Genomic DNA, 19,941 nt, shown 5'->3' with positions numbered 1-19,941 from the left:
GTTTATAGATCAGTGCAGAGCTCTGGAGAATGACAGTGAAAGGTCAAGGGGAGAATAATTCTTATTTGCTTCACTGGCTTCTACACTACCTATATTTTTTGCAATAAGAACCTATTTGAGGGATGGGGTTGTAGCTCAGTGGTAGAGCACTCACCTAGCATGTGTGAGGCACTGGGTTCGATTCTCAGCACCACATATAAATAAATAAAAATAAAAAGGTCTATCAACAACTAAAAAAACAAGAACCTATTTGACAATGCTAACCACAAAAAGCAGGACTACGACAGGAAGACAGGGTTTGGTTTTTTTTTTTTTTTGTGAGATGGGAAGACCCAATGTTACTGAACTGTGAGTGGGAAAGAGATGATAAAGACAAGAGATGGAACTGGTAAGGACTCTTTGGGGACAGATTTGGACTGGGCAGGGACACAATGCAGCAGGCCGTGACCTGGGTGGAGGTGACCATGAAAGGTGACACACGGGCATGCTCTCCCTTCAGCAGCTGGCTTCCTTCCACTGTTATCTTTATTCCCTTACGGAAACCAAAGGGAATACCACGGCTGACCCAAACCTGTCCTCCTGACCCCACCAGTCCCTCCAGGTCAACCAGGCCTCCTAGACTGTCACTGCGTCCTACCACCTGCCCTGGCCTACCCTCGGAGCCTGGGTTGAGGCAGTACCCTCTGCATAGTACCCCAAGTCTTCCCTACCCCATCCTTTCACCTGGAGCGAGGGAGGTGGCAAAGGCTGAGAGCTGCAATGCAGTGGCCAGCTGGAAGTTATCAGAAGAAAAAGAAAAGCCCTGAGGGCGTCACGCAGCTGAGGTTGGCTATTCCACTTTATTTAGCAAATAGTCACACTATGGGCCCCACCCAACTGCTCCTCCAGCCTCGCCTGAGGTCTGCCTTGAGAAGCTCAGGGGAATGGGAAGGCCCAAGTTCTCCAATTTGGGCCTTGTCAGTCACCACACAAAACACACACCTTAGAACAAAACCACTGCTCTGGGTCCTCAGGAGCCACCCCAATGTAGCCTGGGGGATCCTCCAGTGTTCAACGGCCACCTACAGGGCCTCAGCTCTGCCCCAGGTACAGAAGCTCCTGCTCCTGAGATGCCACCCAGGGCAAGAGGCTTGTCTCCAGCTGTGGAGTTGCTACACCCTGATCCTGGGCCTGCCACCTGTCCCTGCTGGGCAAGAAGCAAAATGTATGAAAATACTATTAATCATTTCTTTGAAACGGTTAAGAAATAAGGTCGTCTTATTTTTCTTTTACAATCCCAGTAAAAAAAAAAAAAAAAAAAGAGTTCACATTAGTGCCTGGGCCAATGGTCAGGTTCTTCCCTGCCAAGCCAGGTGCTCAGTAGAAACGCTTGTTCCTCTCCTGGCGCTTCTGAAACACCACAGCACCCACAACGGCACAGACGATGATACCCAGGAGTGCGCACAGCAGCAGCAGGAACACCCTCCACCCCGTCAGGGTCCACTGCGGAAGTTCCCCGTGGGGTCGTCCACATTGTCTGAGGGAGAAAAAAAAGGGGGAAGTGAACAGGCAAAGAGGCAGGGGCCTGCCCTGGGTTGGGCTCCAGGAAACAGGACTAATAGGACCACATAAAGCCACAGTCCTAGCACCAGGGCCACCACACCCACCCTACACGTGGGACCTCAGTGAAAACCAAAGATTTCTGGGCTCCCTCTGAAAACTTGATTCTGTACAGGGAGGCCCAGGAAATTACTTTATAAGGCCCCAATTCCTCCATGTTGTAATAATGTGAGAATCTCCCTCCCCATCTGGAGAAACAGCTCTGACCAAAGACTGCCCCTACCCATAGCTCTCAGTGACCTCCTCGGCTAGCCTATAGGTCCTGAGCCCCCACCCCACCCTGCAACTCTCTCTGGGCACACCACTCTTCTGCATGCCACTGTCGATGAACCCTACTGGGTGCCATGCCTTGTCACACGTGGTATCTCACAGATTCTGATGACCCTAAAAGGTGCACCTGTGATCTCCCTTTTCAAAGCTGAGAGAAGGAAATGACTTTCCTGTGAGTAGGCTGAGTGGAGGAGCTGGATCAGGACAGAGCCTATTTCTGCCATTTGGCCTCCTCCACACCATGGGGTCTACACAGGCCTTTCCCGCCAAGCCTCAGATTCAAGTCTGGCCTCTCAGCTGTGTTCATGCTGCTCATTTGACAGAATGTCAGCTATGAGTCAATCTATAGCCTCCAGTTCTGCACAGCCCGACCCCAGGCTGGCCTGCTGACCAGCCTCTTTGCCCCTGCACAGTGATGACAATGGTCACTGGCTGAACCACAGAAGCCTGAGAGATGGTGCTTCCCTGACAAGCGGCTCAGCTTTGGAGCTCCCAATCCTCCCTGGTCCCTTCTCTGCCTCAGTTGCTAACTGAGCCCCAGCAGCAGGGCCCGCCTGATAGAGCTAGGCACAGAAGGAAGCTTTGAAACATCTGCCAAAGGAATAAGTGGATCAACATGTCTGAAAACAAGTTAATCCCTTCTTTGTTACAAACTTAGGGATGTTAAATGGGGCAAAGCAGGTAGTGTCTCTGAAAGTACTCAGCAGTCAGGATTCTTCTCCTCTAACCAGATGATAGTCTGTAGCTGGATGTGTTCCATCCCTAAAATGTTTAAAAGCAATGTGAATCTTTAAAAAGTAAGATGTTAGTGGGGTGTAGTGGTATACAACTATAATCCCAATGACTTGGGAGGCTGAGGCAGGAGGATTACAAGTTTGAGGCCAGTCTTGGCAATTTAGTGAGATCCTGTCACAAAAATTTTTTTAAAAGGCTGGGAATGTATGTAGCTCAGTGGTAAAGCATCCCTGGGTTCAATCCCCAGTATCAGAAGAAAAAAAAAAAGGTGAAATGTTGCTGAGCATGGTGGAATACATCTGTAATCTCATCCACCCAGGAGGCTGAAGCAGGAGGATCTCAAGTTCAAGGTCACCCTCAGCAATTTAGTGAGACCATGTATCAAAAATAAAAATGGTTGGGGATGTAACTCAGTGGCAGAACATGCCAAGGCTCTGGGATTAAATCCCCAATACTGAAGAAAAGAAAAAAAAAAAAAAAAAAAAGAGGGGGGTGGGAGAGAAAGAGGTGGGAGAGGGAGAGTGAGGAGGGAGGGAGAGAGGGAGGGAGGGAGAGGGAGAGGGAGAGGGAGAGGGAGAGGGAGAGAGGGAGAGAGAGAGAGAGAGAGAGGAGAGAGAGATGAGAGAGAGGAGAGAGAGAGAGAGAGGGAGGGAGAGAGAGAAAGAGAGATATCATCTAAAATACTGAACTCTGTCTTCTAAAATACCAGAAAGATAGGGGGTTGGGCTCAGGCCTGCTTGATGCAACTCCATCACCCACTGGCCCACAGGGTCCTGGGACCTGGAGGTGGAATGGCGTAGAGGTGCCTCATTCCTCCAACCATGACATTCACTCCATGCAGCAGAATTCATGCCATGAGAAGAACCTGGACTTTGGAGTTTTGCAAAAACCCAAGTTCAAATCTTGCCTTGTCCTCTTTCTAGATGAGGAAACCTAAGGGTTTCAGTCCCTTCAGCCCCTTGACTTTAATGGCCATTGCCCCCAGCGCCCAGCACAGATAGGAGTGAACACATGTGCTCTGGATGTACTGATCACTGGCTGCTGCCTCAAAAATAAACATACATGGAGGAACCCTCATAGTTAGACTGCCTTTCCTGCCTCAATCATTTACTTAAAAACTCACCAGAGCTCACTGGACCCAAGCTCCTGGCCTCCAGGAACTCCAGGCAGGACCAGCCAACACCACTCACCAGGGACAGGGCTGATCAAGAGCCCAGACCACAGTCAGAACTAGACCAGGAAGGGCAGAGAGCTCCAGCAGGGAGAGTGGGTGCACATACCTTTAGGTGACTTGAGGAAGTTGACACCAGGTTCGATCTTAGTCCAGTCGATGTTTTCCTCATCAGGCGTGTGCTCTACCATCAGTTGGAACAACTTGATAGAGATGATGTCATGATTGTCTGCAGGATCAAAAATGAGCCTGTGATGGCATAGAGCCAGCCTCAGAGCCATGGCCCAAGGCACTCCTCAAAGAGAAGCTGCTATCCCTGACATGGAGAGCACTGCTCAGCCTGTGGTTGGGCTGTTTTCTCCCTACCTACCACCAACCACCCAGGCAGGCAGTATTCCAGGGACTGAGTGTCTAGTTAGTAATAGAGTATGTGTTCAGCAAGCACAAGGTCCTGGTTTCAATACCAAGCACCAAAGAAATGAAGAGAAACCAAGGAGGAGGAGGCAGGGTGAAGAGGAAAAGAGCTTTATGTCTACAGGTATGAGGCCCTCTTTGAGGCTCAGTTTCCTCTTCTGTGAAACAGGAGTAATAATCCATCATGGGTGGTACCATAGCAAGTAAATGAGAACACATATATCACATGGAAGACACAATGCAAGGCAGAAGGTATATATTTAAAACAGGAACCAGATAAGGGCTGGCAGAGAAGCTGATCCTCCTGAGGGCAGGCAGCATCCAGCTAAGGGCCCAATCCCAACACACACTCAGAAATTGCACCCGAGGAAACCTGGGAAAGGCAATGGTCCAACCAGCATGAGCAAGAAAGGACCACCACTTGATAGTAACAGCTCACCCATTTTAGTGGGGGTGAGGGCTTGAGTCTCAGAGCCACAGTATGACGCCCAACTGCCTAACTCTAACTGTAAGCTCAGCAAAACTCGCTAAAATCTGAGGAAAGGTCTTTTATTTGGGGAGCAGGAGGGACAGTACTGGGGACTGAACTCTAATACCCTCAAGGGCCCTCTAATACCAAATAACAACTCTAGCCACCTGACCCCCTTTTCCCCTTGAGACAGGGTCACGCTAAGTTGCTGTGATTGGCCTAGAACTTGTAACCCTCCGCCTTAACTTCCCAACTCATTGAGGTACCTGAGCCTCAGCTAAGAAAGGCCTTTTTTACAGGGAGAATCTCTGGGGTCATGAGAAGGGAGAACCTACAGAGCAAGGCGGTGGCAGCTAGATCAGGCAGGATGAGGGCACTGACAAGTATGCACAGTCCCTGGAGGCAGTGAGTAGCTAAGGGGAAAGATCAATTTTGAAGTCAGACTCTAGTTCCCACCTGACTCCTGTCCCTTCCTGTTTGTAATCTTGGGAAAATCCCTCAATTCTGAAATTCCCAGGGTCTTGTTTATATAAAAAATGAAAAGATCATTTCCTACCAAAGACTATATCACCGGATTGCCCACAGGCTGCCTGGTATCAACAACTCTCCAACAAACCCACAGACACTACCACTTTTGGCATTTTGCCATTTCCACCACTCTTTACTGGGTCCCTCCACACAGCCTTGGAGAGCATCCACCTGCCACAGATCTGGTTCTGTTCCCATCAAGAACCACTTGCAAAGTGGGTACAGTGACATACATCTACAATTCCAGCTACTTGGGAGGCTGAGGCAGGAGAATCACAAGTTCAAGGTCAACCTAGGCAACTTAGTGAAACCTGTCTCAAAGAAAGAGCTGAGGATGTAGTTCAGTGGCAGAGCACTTGTCTAGAATGTGCAAGACCCTGGGTTTAATCCCCAGATACACAAAAAACAAAAATGAAAACAAAACCCTCTGTAGACCCAGGCAGAAACACTTATCAGGTAACCAGGGGAGAAGATGCAGAAAAGGTTATGGTGGCTCCATCAATGAAATGAGACTGGCCATAAGTTAGTAAAGCTGGAGATAGGAACAGGGGGCTTATTAGATCAATCACCTCTTTGGTGTATACACTGACCCTCCTCTATTAAAAAGTTTAAAGCAGCAGGTGATATACTCCTATAATCCCAGCAGCTCTGGAGGCTAAGGCAGGAGGATCATGAGTTCAAAGCCAACAGCAAAAGTGAGACACTAAGCAACACAGGGAGACCCTGTCTCTAAATAAAATATAAATTGGGCTGAGGAGGTGGCTCAGTGGTGGAGTACCCATGAGTTCAATCCCTGGCACACCCCCCAGAAAAAAAAAGTTTAAAGCAGCAGGCATGGTGGTGCATGCCTATAATCCCAGCTACTTGGGAGGCTGAGGCAGAAGGATTACAAATTTGAGACCAGCATAGGCAACTTAAGACTTTATCTCAAAATAAAAGGCCTGGGGTGTAGTTCATGGTAGAGCACTTGCCTATCATGCACAAAGCCCTAAGTTTGATCTCCAGTACCAGGAAAAAAAAAAAAAAAAAAAAAAAGCAAAACACAACTTTAAAACAAAACAAAGGACATGCTGGGACTAAGTGGACCCATGTAGTTCTCTGGAGAGGAGTGGGGTTGCGGGGAGGTCTCTGGTAAGTGAACAGGTTACAGGCCCTGAAAATGTTTATCCTGAAGATAAATAAACTCTTTGTCAGATCACCCACATCATGTCCCAGTTCTGGTCAGCAGGAGCTAGCCTTGATTTGATGCCTTCTAAGCATTCAGGAAAAGACAATCACAGCTGAGGGCCACCATTAAGTGTTTCCAGGGCCTGGTGACCTGGCAAGGTTCACAAAGGCCAGAGGCATCACAATGCTTACTGAACACCCATTGCTGGCCAAACAAGACATATCCCTGACTTCATGGAGCGAGAGAAAGGGTGTGAGTATATGTGTGTGTGTGTGCGCGCACGCGCGCACAATAAAATCAAATATATGACTGACTCAAAGATAGTAAATGCTATGAAGAAGGGTAAAGCCTAGGGAGTGTGCTGGGGACTGAAGGAGTAAGTGCAAATTCTAATGAGGGAATACAGAAAGACCCCACCAAGGTGGTGACATTGAAGCAAGACTCTAAGAAGATGAAGGTCAGACAGCAAGTCAAAAGCCAGAAGCAGGAGGACACTGGTGTGTCCAAGGAACACCTTAAACTAGGTGAGAAGTAAGCCCTGAATCAGATGTTGCAGGGTTGGGGAGGAGCCTGGTAGACTACGCTGGGACTGTGCCATGCAATGAATTTACCAATACATTGGAGGTGGCACGTGGAAGAAAAAGAAGAGTCCAGATGACACCAGGGTTTTTGGTCTAAGCAACTAGAAGGTCAGAGGAGTCATTTACATCTTGACTGACAAGGTATGGCCTTGAGTTGTGGGTATGTTAGGGCTCAGATGGGCAGCTGAGTGGACACTGGCTACTGCTTATGTAGGGTTGAAGATAGAAATTTGGAAGTATACAATGTCTAGATTCAAGTCTATCTCCTAAAGATAAACATTGCTAATGGATTGCTCAAAGGCTAAGCCATGGGCACACCAGCATTTATAGATAGTGGGAAGAGGAAGATGGTAAGTGTGGAAATCAAAGAAGGTGATCAACTACGTCAAAAGGTTCCAACAGACCAGGGAAGACTCCGCCTGAGTATGGTGGGCTCCTCCATCAACCCACTCACCAGACAGGTCTCCGGTGCCAGCCGACGCTCCAAAGTAGTAGCCAGTGGGCAGGCGCACTCCCGTGATATCAATGCAATTTTTCCACTCGTTCTTGTCCTCCAAGTCAGTCATCACCTATGGCCATCCAGCATGTCAAACACACCTGCAGGCCCCAGCTAGCCACTTCCCCCAGCCTCTACAGAACCAGCAAAGGCCCAGTAAGCCTCCTCCCTCACATCTGCTCACCGTCAGACGGCCCCGGGAGTAGCGCACAGCCAGGAAGGTATCATGGTCCCGGTTGCGGAAATCAGCAGTGCAACCCGCCAGCTCAGTCCAGCGTCCATCTTTGCTATGGTCGTAGGACAGGGAGCCATTGTTCACCATCACCGAGATGTACGGGAACACACGCTGGGAACAAGACCCAGGTTACTACGTTACTATCCCATTCTGCAGGAGGAAGCAGGCACGCCCACCATCCCAACCCCTGGAGGCTGCTTTGTTATAGGACCAGGGAGAAATTCCAGTCCCCACCCTCTAGCCAACTGCCTAGTCCTTGCTTTCCTGCTCCACAGGAGAGCAGGGCCCTACCTCAGTGGTCTCATCATTGGGGTATGTGTCCAGAAAGATGGCTAAGCCGTGGAAGTTGTCTTTGCTTCCAAACACAGGCCCTGGAATTATAAGGAGATACTCACACAATGGGAGAAATTGGAGATGTCCCATGGGTAGTTCAAAGGCAATGTGGGTAAGGGGTGGGATAGCCCAACCACTGGTCATTCACACAGGAGACAAGGGAATTCCTAAAGATGAAGCTGAGGTGGGGGGGGGGGGCAAGGAGGGACTCAAATGTAGCAGGTTTGAAGCCTGAACTATAAGGGGACAGCCACCTGACCATGTGCTGTGAGGTGTCAAGGGGTTACCCAGTCTAGGAAAAATGGATAAAGACACAAAGGACCCTCTCAAATCATGGCAGCACATTTTCTATAAATGGCCACACAGGAAACATTTATAGCCTTGAGGTTCACATACAGTCTCTACTGGATGGTCTTCATATTCTAACACTTATAAAAAACACAACCCTTTAAAATGAGAGAATGGTTAAACCAGGCCACTAGGGGGTACAGCACTGAGCTGCAGGACCAGCTGTTTCTCTTCTTTCCCTAAGAGGCCCTCCTTCCAGAAGAGTAGGACTTTATCTTCAAGTGGGAGCAGACTCCTAACAGGATTGTGCAGAGTAGAAGACTCTTGGCCCCAGAAGCCCAGGTAACTTCTTGCCTTGCCCACCCTGACCTCCCCAGTGGGCCAGCAGCCATAGGGGCCCCACCCTCCAGGGCTTAGTGGGGTCACCTGAGCAAGTACTGCTCTACCTGGTACAAGGCGGTCCCGGGTGTACCACAAGGCGATACCATCTCCATGGAGATTCTTCTTCCCTGTGCCGTGGACTTTGAAGTGGACGTGCATCTCCCAGTCCTTGAGGAAGCAAGGCTGGATGGGGGTGGGAAGAAGAGAGCACTGCTAGCTCAGAGGTCCCCAGGATCTTCAAACAACTTTGTACAAACCTTGCCCCACAGAATTATCTTCTTGCTTCTACTAAGACTAGGCACTTACTCACAGACACAGAGCTAAATGGCAGGGTCACAAATGTCACTGACCCCGGATTCCCAAGCATTTTCAGCAGAAAGAGAAGGGATTGCTGGGCCCCCAGATGAGAAGAGGTAGGCCATGCAGTGTCCCAAGGCTGCCTGAGGCCCTGCCAGGCCTTTTCGCACCCTGGTCTCCACACCAGCCAAATCTCCTAGACTGTTTCACCTCCGTCCCCCCACTGTTCCTACCCTGGGATCTTGAAGAAGGGTTACTACCCCTATTTGAGCCAGATATTTTAAATAAACAAAAACACATAGTGGGACAAAAAACTCATCTACAACAGATGTGAGAACAGTCCTGATACATATCCAGCTCTATTTGACCCCAAAACTTCTGCTCTCTTTTCTATATATCCTATGGCCTTCAGGTCTTTAACATAAATTACATCAACTCCTTTCTCCTACCCTACCCCCCAGTCTTCTGTTCTAACCAACCTTCCAAAGTGAGGAAAATCAGGCTGAATCAGTGCCCAAAGGACTCTAAAGCCTAATTCCTGGTCAGGACACCTCCTGCCAACTAGGCCCAGCTTAAACGAGGTACCAGTACCAGTGCTGGAGGCTGACCAGGGAGGTGCTCTGGGGCCTCTTGGCCATCATGTGAGAGAAGCAGATGCTCTCTGACAGCCATGGACATCAAGTATAGAGCTGAGCACTGCCTATAGCAAGGCAAATGGCTGGTCTTATGCATCAAGCTGCTCATGAAAACTAAGATGTCAACCACTACTATGAGCAGGAAAAACTGCAGAAGTTAAAGATGTGTATAACCACATGATTTAAAAAAAAAATCAGAAAGGCAAACTAAAACAAGATATGATTAACCTACTGATTGGCAGCTATTAAAAACATTATTATCTCAGGCTGGGGTTGGGGCTCAGTGGTAGAATACCTGCCTAGCATGTGTGAGGCACTGAGTTCGAGTCTCAGCACCACATATAAATAAATGAATAAAACAAAGGTCTTTCAACATCTAAAAAAAATTATTATCTAATGTTGACAAGTATGCATAGAAACAAACATTCTCAAACAACTAGCATGACTGTAAATGATCCGGTTTTCTTAGGGGCAAGTTGGTTACAGCTTTTTTCTTTTTTTTAATAATATTTTTAGTTGTAGATGGACACAGTATGTTTATTTTATTCATATTTCATGTGGTGCTGAGGTTTGAACCCAGTGCCTCACCAATGTGAGACAAGCACTCTACCACTGAGCCACAACTCCAGCCCTTGGCTACAGCTTTTTAATAGAACAAGGGAGACTCCAGTAGTACTCATCACCTAAAGATATCAAAGATACAAAAAAAAGAGGCTGGGAATGTAGGTAGAGCATTTGCCTAGCATGCAAGAGGCCTGGAGTTCCTGCAAAGAGTATCAATGATCTGGTCCTGTGGGGAGGGTTATGAAATAAAAAAGTAAAACATGAACTGATATTAGTGATAGAACTGGGCGGAATGTTTACTTTCTATGTTTGAATATTATACAATGAACATTGCTTCCATAACCAGGAAAAACTCAAATCAAAAAATCAAAAACAGTGTGTCTCAATGTAGGCAATCTGGTTTGTTCATTCATCAATTCGCTAGATTCAATGTTTCATCTTGGGGCACCAGGAACACAAATAAGAGCCTGGCCCCCAAAAACATGGAATTAATCAGAACCCACATGGCAGCTCACAAGGAGTATAAAACTTCAGAGTCTTTCTTGCTTTGGACAATTCACTAGTTTGGGAACATTTGCAGAATGTGAAGGGAGTGACTAGGAGGTGACAAGAACTGGCTCTCAAGGAGTCTGAGGACTGTGGAGGCCTTGCTCTGAGTGGGGTTTGCACAAAGACTGAAACCCAAAAGTGAGAGTACATTAGAAAGGTCCTCAGGGATTCAGCTCAGTTTTGAATCCTCTCCACCCCTGGAATTTAGACTAAGGTGACTCAGGCCTCAAATTTTCTATAATTGTACAAGTGCAATGTCTGGCATACAATCATAAAAAAACTGGTATACAAGTGACAAGATATGAATAAAAACCAGACAGAGAAAGAAAAAGAAAAGAAGCCAATAAGTCTAATAAGACTTTCAAATAACTCATGTACTATGTTCAAAAAGATAAAGGACAAGATTGGGAATTTTGGCAGGTAACTGAATATTTTAAAAACTCACACTAAAAAAAACTGTGAATACAATAACACAATGGGCAAGTTCAACAACAGATTAAAAATAGTTAAAGGGAGAATTAGTGAACTCAAGGTCAGTGGATAAAAATATCCAGAATGAAAGCAGGAGAACTAAGAATAGCAGATATAGAATTGTGGTAAAAGAAGTAAGAGTAAGCTGGGGTTGTAGCTCAGTGGTAGAGCGCTTGCCTGGCACGTCTGAGGCACTGGGTTCGATCCTCAGCACCACATAAAAATGAAAAAATAAAAGATCCATTTACAACTACAAAATATTAAAAAAAAAAAAAAAAAAGAAAGAAATAAGAGTGAGAGAGTCTAACTTACATAAAACTGAAGTCACAGAATGAGACACCAAAGAATGGTACACAGGAATAAAGAGATGTCTAAGCACTTACTAAAACTGATTCGAAGACATCACATCACAAACTTTAAATATTCTACAAACTGAAGGAGATGAATAAAAACCATATGCTATGTTTTAGATAACATTTGAGTATATCCCCTAAAAGTCCATTATTAGCAGCCTGGTCTTCAGTATGGTGATAATTAAGAGGTGGTGGGAGCTTTTAGTTGGTCCTTGGTAGATTCAATAATGGCTTCTTCAGGTCTCTGCATGTCATCTCTCCCTTTCATAGGTATTCCAGCAGTGATGCCATTTGTCCTGAAGTCATGTAGCCAATGGAGCCCTTGCCATAGTCAGCATCATGCTATTTGGACTTTTAGGCTCTTAAACAGCAAACTAAAAAAAAAACCTTTTTTCTTTATGAAAGTTATTCAGCCTCATATATTTCATTATAGTAACAGGCAACAGATTAACACACCATACCTAGACACAAACACACATACAAACAGAGGCAGAGACAAATAAATAATTTTATTAAATAAATAAATAAGGGAGGGAGGGTTAGAGAAAACAAAAACAAACCATCTAAAAAGCAATCAGAGGTATAAAAAAAAAAAAAGAAAGAAAACATACTTTCAAAGCAGTAACAATTGGCCTGATACCTGATTTCTCAACAGAAACAATGGGAGCAAGAAGACAACAGATGGATTACATTTGGAAAAGAAAGGAAGTAATAGCCACTGTAGGATTCTATACTTAGCAAATGTACCCATTAAGAATCAAAGGGGGTGGCTGGGGTTGTGGCTCAGTGGTAGAGAGCTTCTAGCATGTGTGAGGTACTGGGTTTGATCCTTAGCACCACATCAAAATAAATAAAATAAAGGTATTGTATTCATCTACAACTAAAAAAAATTAAAAAAAAAAGAATGGAAAGGAAATTAAGACATTTTTGGACAAACAAAAAAATTAAAAGATTCACTATCAGTGGATTCATACTATCTTTCATTCTTTGTGAAGATGGAAAATAATCCAAATGTAAAGTCAGAGATTCAGGAATGAAGAACAATAAAGAAAAAATATGAAGGTAAAAAAATCTACATAAATATTTGCATAAAACAATGTGTTGTACAATTTAAAACAGAAGGCATTAAAATAAATGATGGCAATAGGGTAAAGAGTTTAAAGTGTCTCAAGATCCTTGCATTATGCAAAGGAGGAGGCTAAAATACATATTACTCTTAAGACTTTGGTAAAACACAAACATATACTTTAAACTCTATTAATAACCACTATAAAATTGAGATAAGAGCATGCCACTTTCAAGCTAATAAAAAAAGGAAAACAGAATAATAAAAATTAATGCTAAAGAAATCAAACCTGAGGAGAATAATGAATAGTGTTTAAGTGATATTAATAGAAGGCAAACTTCAACAACCAAATTATATTATATTGTGTGCACGTATAAATGTTTAACAAAAAATCCCACCATTATGTACAACCACAATGCACCAGTTTAAAAAAAATGGAAATAGTAAGACAGGAGATTAAACTTAAGTGTATAGGTAATTATATGTAAATGAACTAAATGTTAGATTAAAAAATAAAACATAAGGGCACATAGGACCTTTTTATACTATTTCTTACAATGGCATGTGAATCTACAACTAATTCAAAATAAAAGGTTAAACTTAAAGGGTAACTAAATGATCAAATATCTAAATTTAAGAGTTAGCCAGGGGTGGTGGTACATGCCTGTAATCCCAACAACTTGGGTAAGGTGAGGCAGGAGGACTGCAAGCAAGTTTGAGGCCATCCTTAGCAATTTAGCAAGACCCTAGGCAACTCAGTGATACCCTGTTTCAAAATAAAAATTTTAAAAAGGGCTGGAGGTATAGCTCAGTGGTAAAGCATCCTTGGGTTCAATAACCAGTATATTTTTTAAAAAAGTTAAAAACAGAATTACCATACAACCTGCTAATTTTACTTCTTCTTTATACCCAGAAGAACCAAGAGAGACTGAGACGTCAATTCACCAATGTTCACAGCAGCACTATTCACAAGAGTCAAAAAGAGGGAACGATCCAGTGACCATCAACAGATGAATGGATTCAAAAAATGTGGTTCACAGAAATATTACTCACACATAAGAAGGAATGCAGTACTGATACATACTAAAACCAAAAGAACTTTAAAGAAATTATGTTGTTAAATAAGCCAGACACAGGATAAAAACTGGATAACAAACTTTAAAAGGAGACTCTTAATGACAAAAGATATCATTTACTTGAAAACACAAAAAATCTGTTTCTGTATATGCCTAATTTGACCTCAAAAATATATAAAACAGAAACTGACAGAATCACTGCTAATAGAATATTAATAAGGTAAATTATTAATAAGGGATATTTTTATATCACTCCCACACAGAATTTTATCCTCATATATTAATGCTTGAAAATCTCTTATTTGTTAACCTATCACACTATTTCCAACTTTTTTAAGCCTCCCTTAGTTACTGATAAAAATGAACAGAAGAAATGTCAGGAAGGATATAAAAGATTTTAACTCAATCAGCAAACTTGACTTAAAGACCTAAACCACGTGGTACACTTTGTAAGCAGAGAATCCACATTCTTTCCAAGCATGCACAAAATATTTCTTAGAAACCTGAGCATTGGAGAGACCATGCCCAACTCCTAATAGACCTTCAAAGGACTGAAATTCTTGACCATGATGCAATCACACTAGATAGCAATAATTTAAACATTTAAAAGATTACCAAAACAAACCTCAGACATTTGAAAAAAATTAAAAACATATAACACATATGCAAAAGTCAACCTAGAAACCACATTTCAAACCATCTGGGCTAGGAGTTCTCTGCATCTGGGGACAATGCACTAAGAAAAGACCCCAGTTTGGTGAGGTGTGCATTGAACAGAAGAGCAACTGAAAAAGGGAAGAGGGAAAGGAAAATCTATATTCCTCTTCCAGGCATGCTGGCAGGGAAGTCAGCTTCAGGAAAATTCATATATGGAAGTGGAGAACTGACAAAACTATCCAAGCCTTAGAAAGTCTCCATGTACCCCAGATTAAAGACTGCAGAGAGGGAGGGGGAAAAAATATATATATATATGATATAAACAATACATAGATATGTAAGGACATTAAAAATATATAATGCAGGGTTAGGGATATGGCTCAGCTGATAGAGTGCTTGTCTTGCATTCACAAGGCCCTGGATTCAATCCCTGGTATTAAAAAAACAGCTTCAAAATCCACACCTAACCTCCTTCAAATTCTTCAGAGGCTTATGTTGTCTATGTCATATAAATATGTGTATGTATGCATAATATATTTTTGTTGTAGTTGTTTTGTGGTGCTAGGGAATGAACCCAAGGGTACTTAACCACTTTTTATTTTTTATTTAGAGACAAGGTCTTGCTAAGTTGCTGAGGCTGGCTTTGAACTTGCGATCCTCTTGCCTTAGCCTTCCAAGTTGCTGCAATTGCAGGTATGTGCCACCGCACCCAGTTGAAAGCTCAGAAATTTTAACACCAATAAAACCAGAATCACCTGGCAGGAACAGACAATTTTACAGTCAGGTAGTTTCTCCATCTTTGCTTCTAACAATGTGGAAGGCAGATGCAATCTAATTGTCAGATGACACATCATTGATAATTCTGATAGAAGATCACTCACGACACAATTTGGGGTTTACAAACTAAAAGAAGTTCAAAATATTGAATGGCCCCTTATTCCAACACTCCAACTCTACCTACTATTTAAGTGAACAGTTTCTCAGAATTCACATTAAATTAAAAAAAAAAAAAAAAAAAAAAAAAGTGAAGTGGTATTGAAGCTTGTCTCATTTTTCCACTAGCATCTATCCATACAGGTGAGACTAGGAAGACAACATCTCATTGACATGTATTTCAATAAATTTCTACTTCTGTATAATAGATATTCAAAAACTGTGTAATGCATCCAGGCACAGTGGTGCACACTTGCAGGCTCAGTTACACTGGAGGCTAAGCCAGCAGAATCCTTCAGCGCACGAGTTTGAGGTCAGCCTGGGCAACACAGTGAGACTTTACCTCCACACTAAAATAAAAATAGAAAATTGTGTACTGTACTTATTTTGATCAATTATGAACCAATAATCCCAAAGAAAATATTAAAACTTAAATATTAAATCTTCACAAAGTTAAAAAATTTAAATCACAACACATATTTTGAAGTTGCAAAGAACTATGAAAGGATAAGGAATAAGAGATTTTCAAATAGTAAATATATTGTATGAAGATAAAATCCTGTGTGGGGAATGACATGAAAATACAAGTTCAATTTAAACAGACTGAGGTATAATGTAAGTTTATTCATATTGCCTAAAAGAAAAGTAAACATCCAAGAAGCAATATTTAGACACCACTAAATATTTAAGAGTACTGAATAGTTTTGCTGGAAACTTTATCCTTTGCTGCTGCTTCTTTTTTTTTTTGGGGGGTGGGGGAGGTGGGCTGGGGGGGAGGTGCGGTGCTGGGAGCCAAATCCAGGGCTTCAAGGCAAGCACTATCCTACTTAGCTACACCCTCTTCCCCTTTGCCAATAGTTAAACATAAGACAATTTTTCAATAACATTTTAAAAGGGATGTATAATTTTAGATTAGCAGGTCAGAAAAAAAATGTTTAAAGGCCACTGCTCCAGCCTCCACACAAGACTTCCTCAGGATGGGGCCTGGGCAGCCTCTTCAGCCTCCCCAAATCCTGTGTTCCAACTAACAGGCACTTGGAGTTCTAGTCATCTCTAAGCCACAGTTCAGAAGGCAGCTCAGGGAGTGTATGCTAATTTAGTACCTCTCCCAGATGGAGTGTGAAGAAGACAAAAAGAAAACACTGAACACAAAATTATGAGCAATTTCTTTTGGAAATTTAGTGAGCACTCCAAACATTTATGGACTATCAGCAGGGCCCAACAGATAAGGTCCCTGGACCTGAACAGGAAAGTGAGGGAAGGCAAGGTAATTTTTAGACTGAAAATTTAATTAAAGGTAAGTACAGGGCTAGGGCTGGGGCTGGGGTTTAGTGGTAGAGCAAGTGCAAGGCACTGGGTTCGATCCTCAGCACCACAAAATAAGCAAACAATCTACAACTAAAAAAAAAATTAAAATATAAAAAAGATCAGTGCAGAATGCCCTCAGTCCTGTGATATCTCCAAACCACTGATAAATGCTAACCATCAGCTACCTACAACCCTAACTTAAGCCACTGCTTGGATGTGTCTATTGTTTGTGGCCAAACCCAATTTCTAATAGTTCTAGTGCTATTTGTACCTTGCTTTTTTTTTTTTTTAAACTTAATGCTATATAGAACTCATTTTTATGAAAAATATAAGGCTACATTGTCATTTTTAAATACTAAGCAGGCTAGGGGTGTAACTTAGCGGCAGAGTGCTTGTCTGGCATGAGTAAGACCCTGGGTCTGATTCCCAGCATCATTAAAAAAAAAATTGAAAATCTACAACCCTAAGACTTAACTCCCTGGTGACACTAGAGTTGGAGGGCTTCTGGTCCGAGGTCCTTAGATACGACACCCGGAAGGTGGAAGACATAGGGCAGAAGTGGCAGAGAGAAAAGGAGAATGGCAGCGGAGGAGTGGTTTTGGCACTGGGGCTGGGGCAAAATAAGACGAAATGTGATTTGTGGAAGATAAGGTGGTTAATGAAGTGCTCTCTGAGTGGGTGGCTATGAACTGAGACTTAACAGATGAAAAGAAATCAAGCAGGCAAGAAGAACCAGGAGGCAGTGTCCCAGACAGAAAGAACAACAAGTGCAAAGGTCCTGAGGCATGAAGGCAGCCAGAGGCTGTAATGAAATTAACAGAGTAACGACTGGAGATGCCAGGCACCAAGAGTCAGACTGCAAAATGCAGTTATTCCTTCCCAGGAGACTCCAGGCTCTGAGGATCAGAGCAAAAACTGAAGAAAGTAACCCCAGATGCCCCCAACAGCAGTTTAGTGGCATGGAGCAGGAGGAGAAGAGGCAATGAGAGGACAGGCAGATGAAGTAACACAAGGACAGTGTGGGCTCTCAGAACTAAATAAGAAAGTCAACCAGAAGGGACAAAAGAGTAGAGTGATGAAGAAAACTAGGACTCTAGCCAACAGTATGGGCTGCAGGAAGGGTGGGATCAGGCAGGCTGGGGTGGGAGCAGGTTGCTTCCCAAGTTTGTACCCAGCTCAAAATTACTCCCTTTTCACTCTTTTCCTAACCTAGACTTACTCAGTGTGGAGACTATCCTGATCTTGGCCACTGTTCATATATGACATGCCAGAGATACCTCAGGCTCCCTGAACTCCAGAATAAAGGTCACAGAAACTAAAACTGCCCCCAAGTCCAGACTTTCCATAGTACTGATGACAAGACCCTTGACCAAGCAATGGGGAAGGGGACTAGGCTTTACGAATGTCAGAGTGAGGGCTGGGGAAGATAGCTCAGTTGGCAGAGTGCTTGCCTGTCTAGCACGAGGCCCTGGGTTCGTTCCCTAGAACCGCAAAAAAAAAAAAAAAAAAAAAAAAAAAAGAATGTCAGAGTGAGACTAGGATCCTGGCTCAGTGGTAGAGCGCTTGCCTCCAATGTGTGAGACACTGGGTTTGATTCTCTGCACCACAAAAAAACGAATAAATAAAATAAAGGTATTGTGTCCATCTATAATTAAAAAAAAAAAAAAGAATACAGAGGTGTTCCTCCACTGTCCAAAAGAAAGGGGGTCATGTGTACCAAGTGTACTACTGGGCTCAGAGAACAGACAGATCAGTTTACTGTTTCTGCCATTTATTGGCTGCATTACCTCTACATAAAGACAGAAAGCCATCTATTTCAAACAGCCCATTTGAGAATTAAATGCAATCATGTCTGACAAGGTCAGTGCCTATCACACAGCAAAAATACCCAATAATGATCCAGTTTGTTTCATTCTTCCCACTATTAAAAGGGGTTCAATTCAGACAATCTGAAAGTTCCACTATTTTATGGCTATGAGACTTCAGGTAAGGCACTTTCAACTCTTAGTAAAATGGAGATTACATCTCTTACTGTGCATGGCTTTTGAAAATAAGTGTCAAGTGTCAAGCACAGCTCCTGACACATAGTAACTACTCGATATACATTATTTTTTATCACTGGTGAGTATAAATAACCAAAATGGGGAAGAAATGGGCAAGGGAGGAGGAGGGCACGCCTATAAACGAAGTTCAGGACTTGGCTGCTTGGAGAGGCAAGGAGTAGTGGCTTCAACGGTATGACTAGCCTCTCGAGAACCACTCACCTGGTGGTTCCAAATAGAGCCCTCTTTGCTACGCTCATCAGGGGTCAGACGCACATACTGGCTCGTAAGCATAGTGCTGCCTTGGAAGTCCCAGAGAGGCATGGAGCTGGAACCAACCCCTGCAGGCAGAGAAATGGGCATAGAAAGGTGCGTAAGAGGCCCTGCCAGGACTGGTATTGAGAAGGGTGGGGAACCCACAGAACTGCTCGCCTTTAAAAAAAAAGGCACGCCCTCCCCCACCCCAGTTCAGTCTTGCCCTCACCCTTCACTCATTCCCTTCCCGGGCCTCACCTTGGTAGGGCTTAATAAGTGAATGCTCCCGCTTGAGGTGTTCACTGTTGCCGTCAGTTATATCCGCAACCACTGACGCCAGCAACAGCAGAAGATGTAGAAGTGTAACGGGGCCAGGGCCGGGGCCAGGAAGCCCAGGTCTCCCTAGGCACCGCCGGCCCCAGCCCCAGCTCCAAAACCAGCTCTCCGCCGCCATTCTCCTTTCCTCTCGGCCACTTCCGTCCTAGGACTTCCGCCTTCCGGGTGTCCTATCTAATGGCATCCGGCTGGAAGCCCTCCAACTCTAGTGTCACCGGGGAGTTAAAAAACAAAGCCTCGCAGCCAAGGGGACGGCAGCTTTATTAGATGGGCAGCCCCCTGTCCTGGTTGAGTGCCGTTCCATCACCTTGTAGGTTCCAGGCACCTGCTAGCCGGGCTCGGCAATGGATTCTCACGCGCGACAGAGTTGCTGCCAATCATAGAGCAGCACGTTAGGTTTGTAAGCCAATGAGCAGAGAAATGGTTTGAGCCGACGGGAAGTGCGCGTGCTTCTTCCGAGCGGAGCATCGCGGAATTTGTAGTTTTTATCGGCTGCTTTCGCTGACTGGACCCGCAGCAGTACGACGCCCTTGGCCTCTTGCCGCTACTCAGTTCTCAGGAAAGCTCTTTCCCAGTTTAAAGTGGGGGCTGTTGGGGGAGGTGAACTCTAAATAGAGGTAGCAGGCCTGATGCCTTGGACTCACTGAGTAGCCTTCGGTAAGCCTTTAAGGCGACTCTCACTTTATCTGTTCCAGCTAGTTCCAGGCGTTTAGAGACTTAAAATTCTCCAC

At 44.2% G+C, this 19,941-nt stretch overlaps 1 protein-coding gene across 1 annotated transcript; it reads right to left on the bottom strand.

Annotated features, from left to right (window-relative positions):
• Positions 1-249: 249 nt before the first annotated feature.
• Positions 250-19,517, bottom strand: Lman2 (lectin, mannose binding 2). The gene is made up of 8 exons (XM_047556029.1): positions 19,133-19,517; positions 18,842-18,960; positions 8,734-8,851; positions 7,958-8,037; positions 7,616-7,777; positions 7,390-7,504; positions 3,885-4,004; positions 250-1,516 (listed from the first exon to the last, which is right to left on the bottom strand). The coding sequence occupies exons 1-8, from the start codon at positions 19,326-19,328 to the stop codon at positions 1,473-1,475; spliced, it is 954 nt and encodes a 317-aa protein (XP_047411985.1). The 5' UTR covers positions 19,329-19,517; the 3' UTR covers positions 250-1,472.
• Between the last annotated feature and the right edge of the window lie 424 nt (positions 19,518-19,941).

Source organism: Sciurus carolinensis, chromosome 6, assembly GCF_902686445.1.
Source record: "Sciurus carolinensis chromosome 6, mSciCar1.2, whole genome shotgun sequence".
NCBI classification, from domain to species: domain Eukaryota; kingdom Metazoa; phylum Chordata; class Mammalia; order Rodentia; family Sciuridae; genus Sciurus; species Sciurus carolinensis.
This window is presented reverse-complemented; position numbering and strand designations above follow the sequence as displayed.

Bases quoted from the DNA above. Each gene is read 5' to 3' on its own strand.
- Lman2 (XM_047556029.1), bottom strand. From the start codon at position 19,328: ATGGCGGCGGAGAGCTGGTTTTGGAGCTGGGGCTGGGGCCGGCGGTGC. The intron at 4,005-7,389 runs GTGAGTGGGTTG...TTGATCCTGCAG, and splicing joins TGGCACCGGAGACCTGTCTG to ACAATCATGACATCATCTCT. The intron at 1,517-3,884 runs GTATGTGCACCC...TTTCTCCCTCAG, and splicing joins CTTCCTCAAGTCACCTAAAG to ACAATGTGGACGACCCCACG.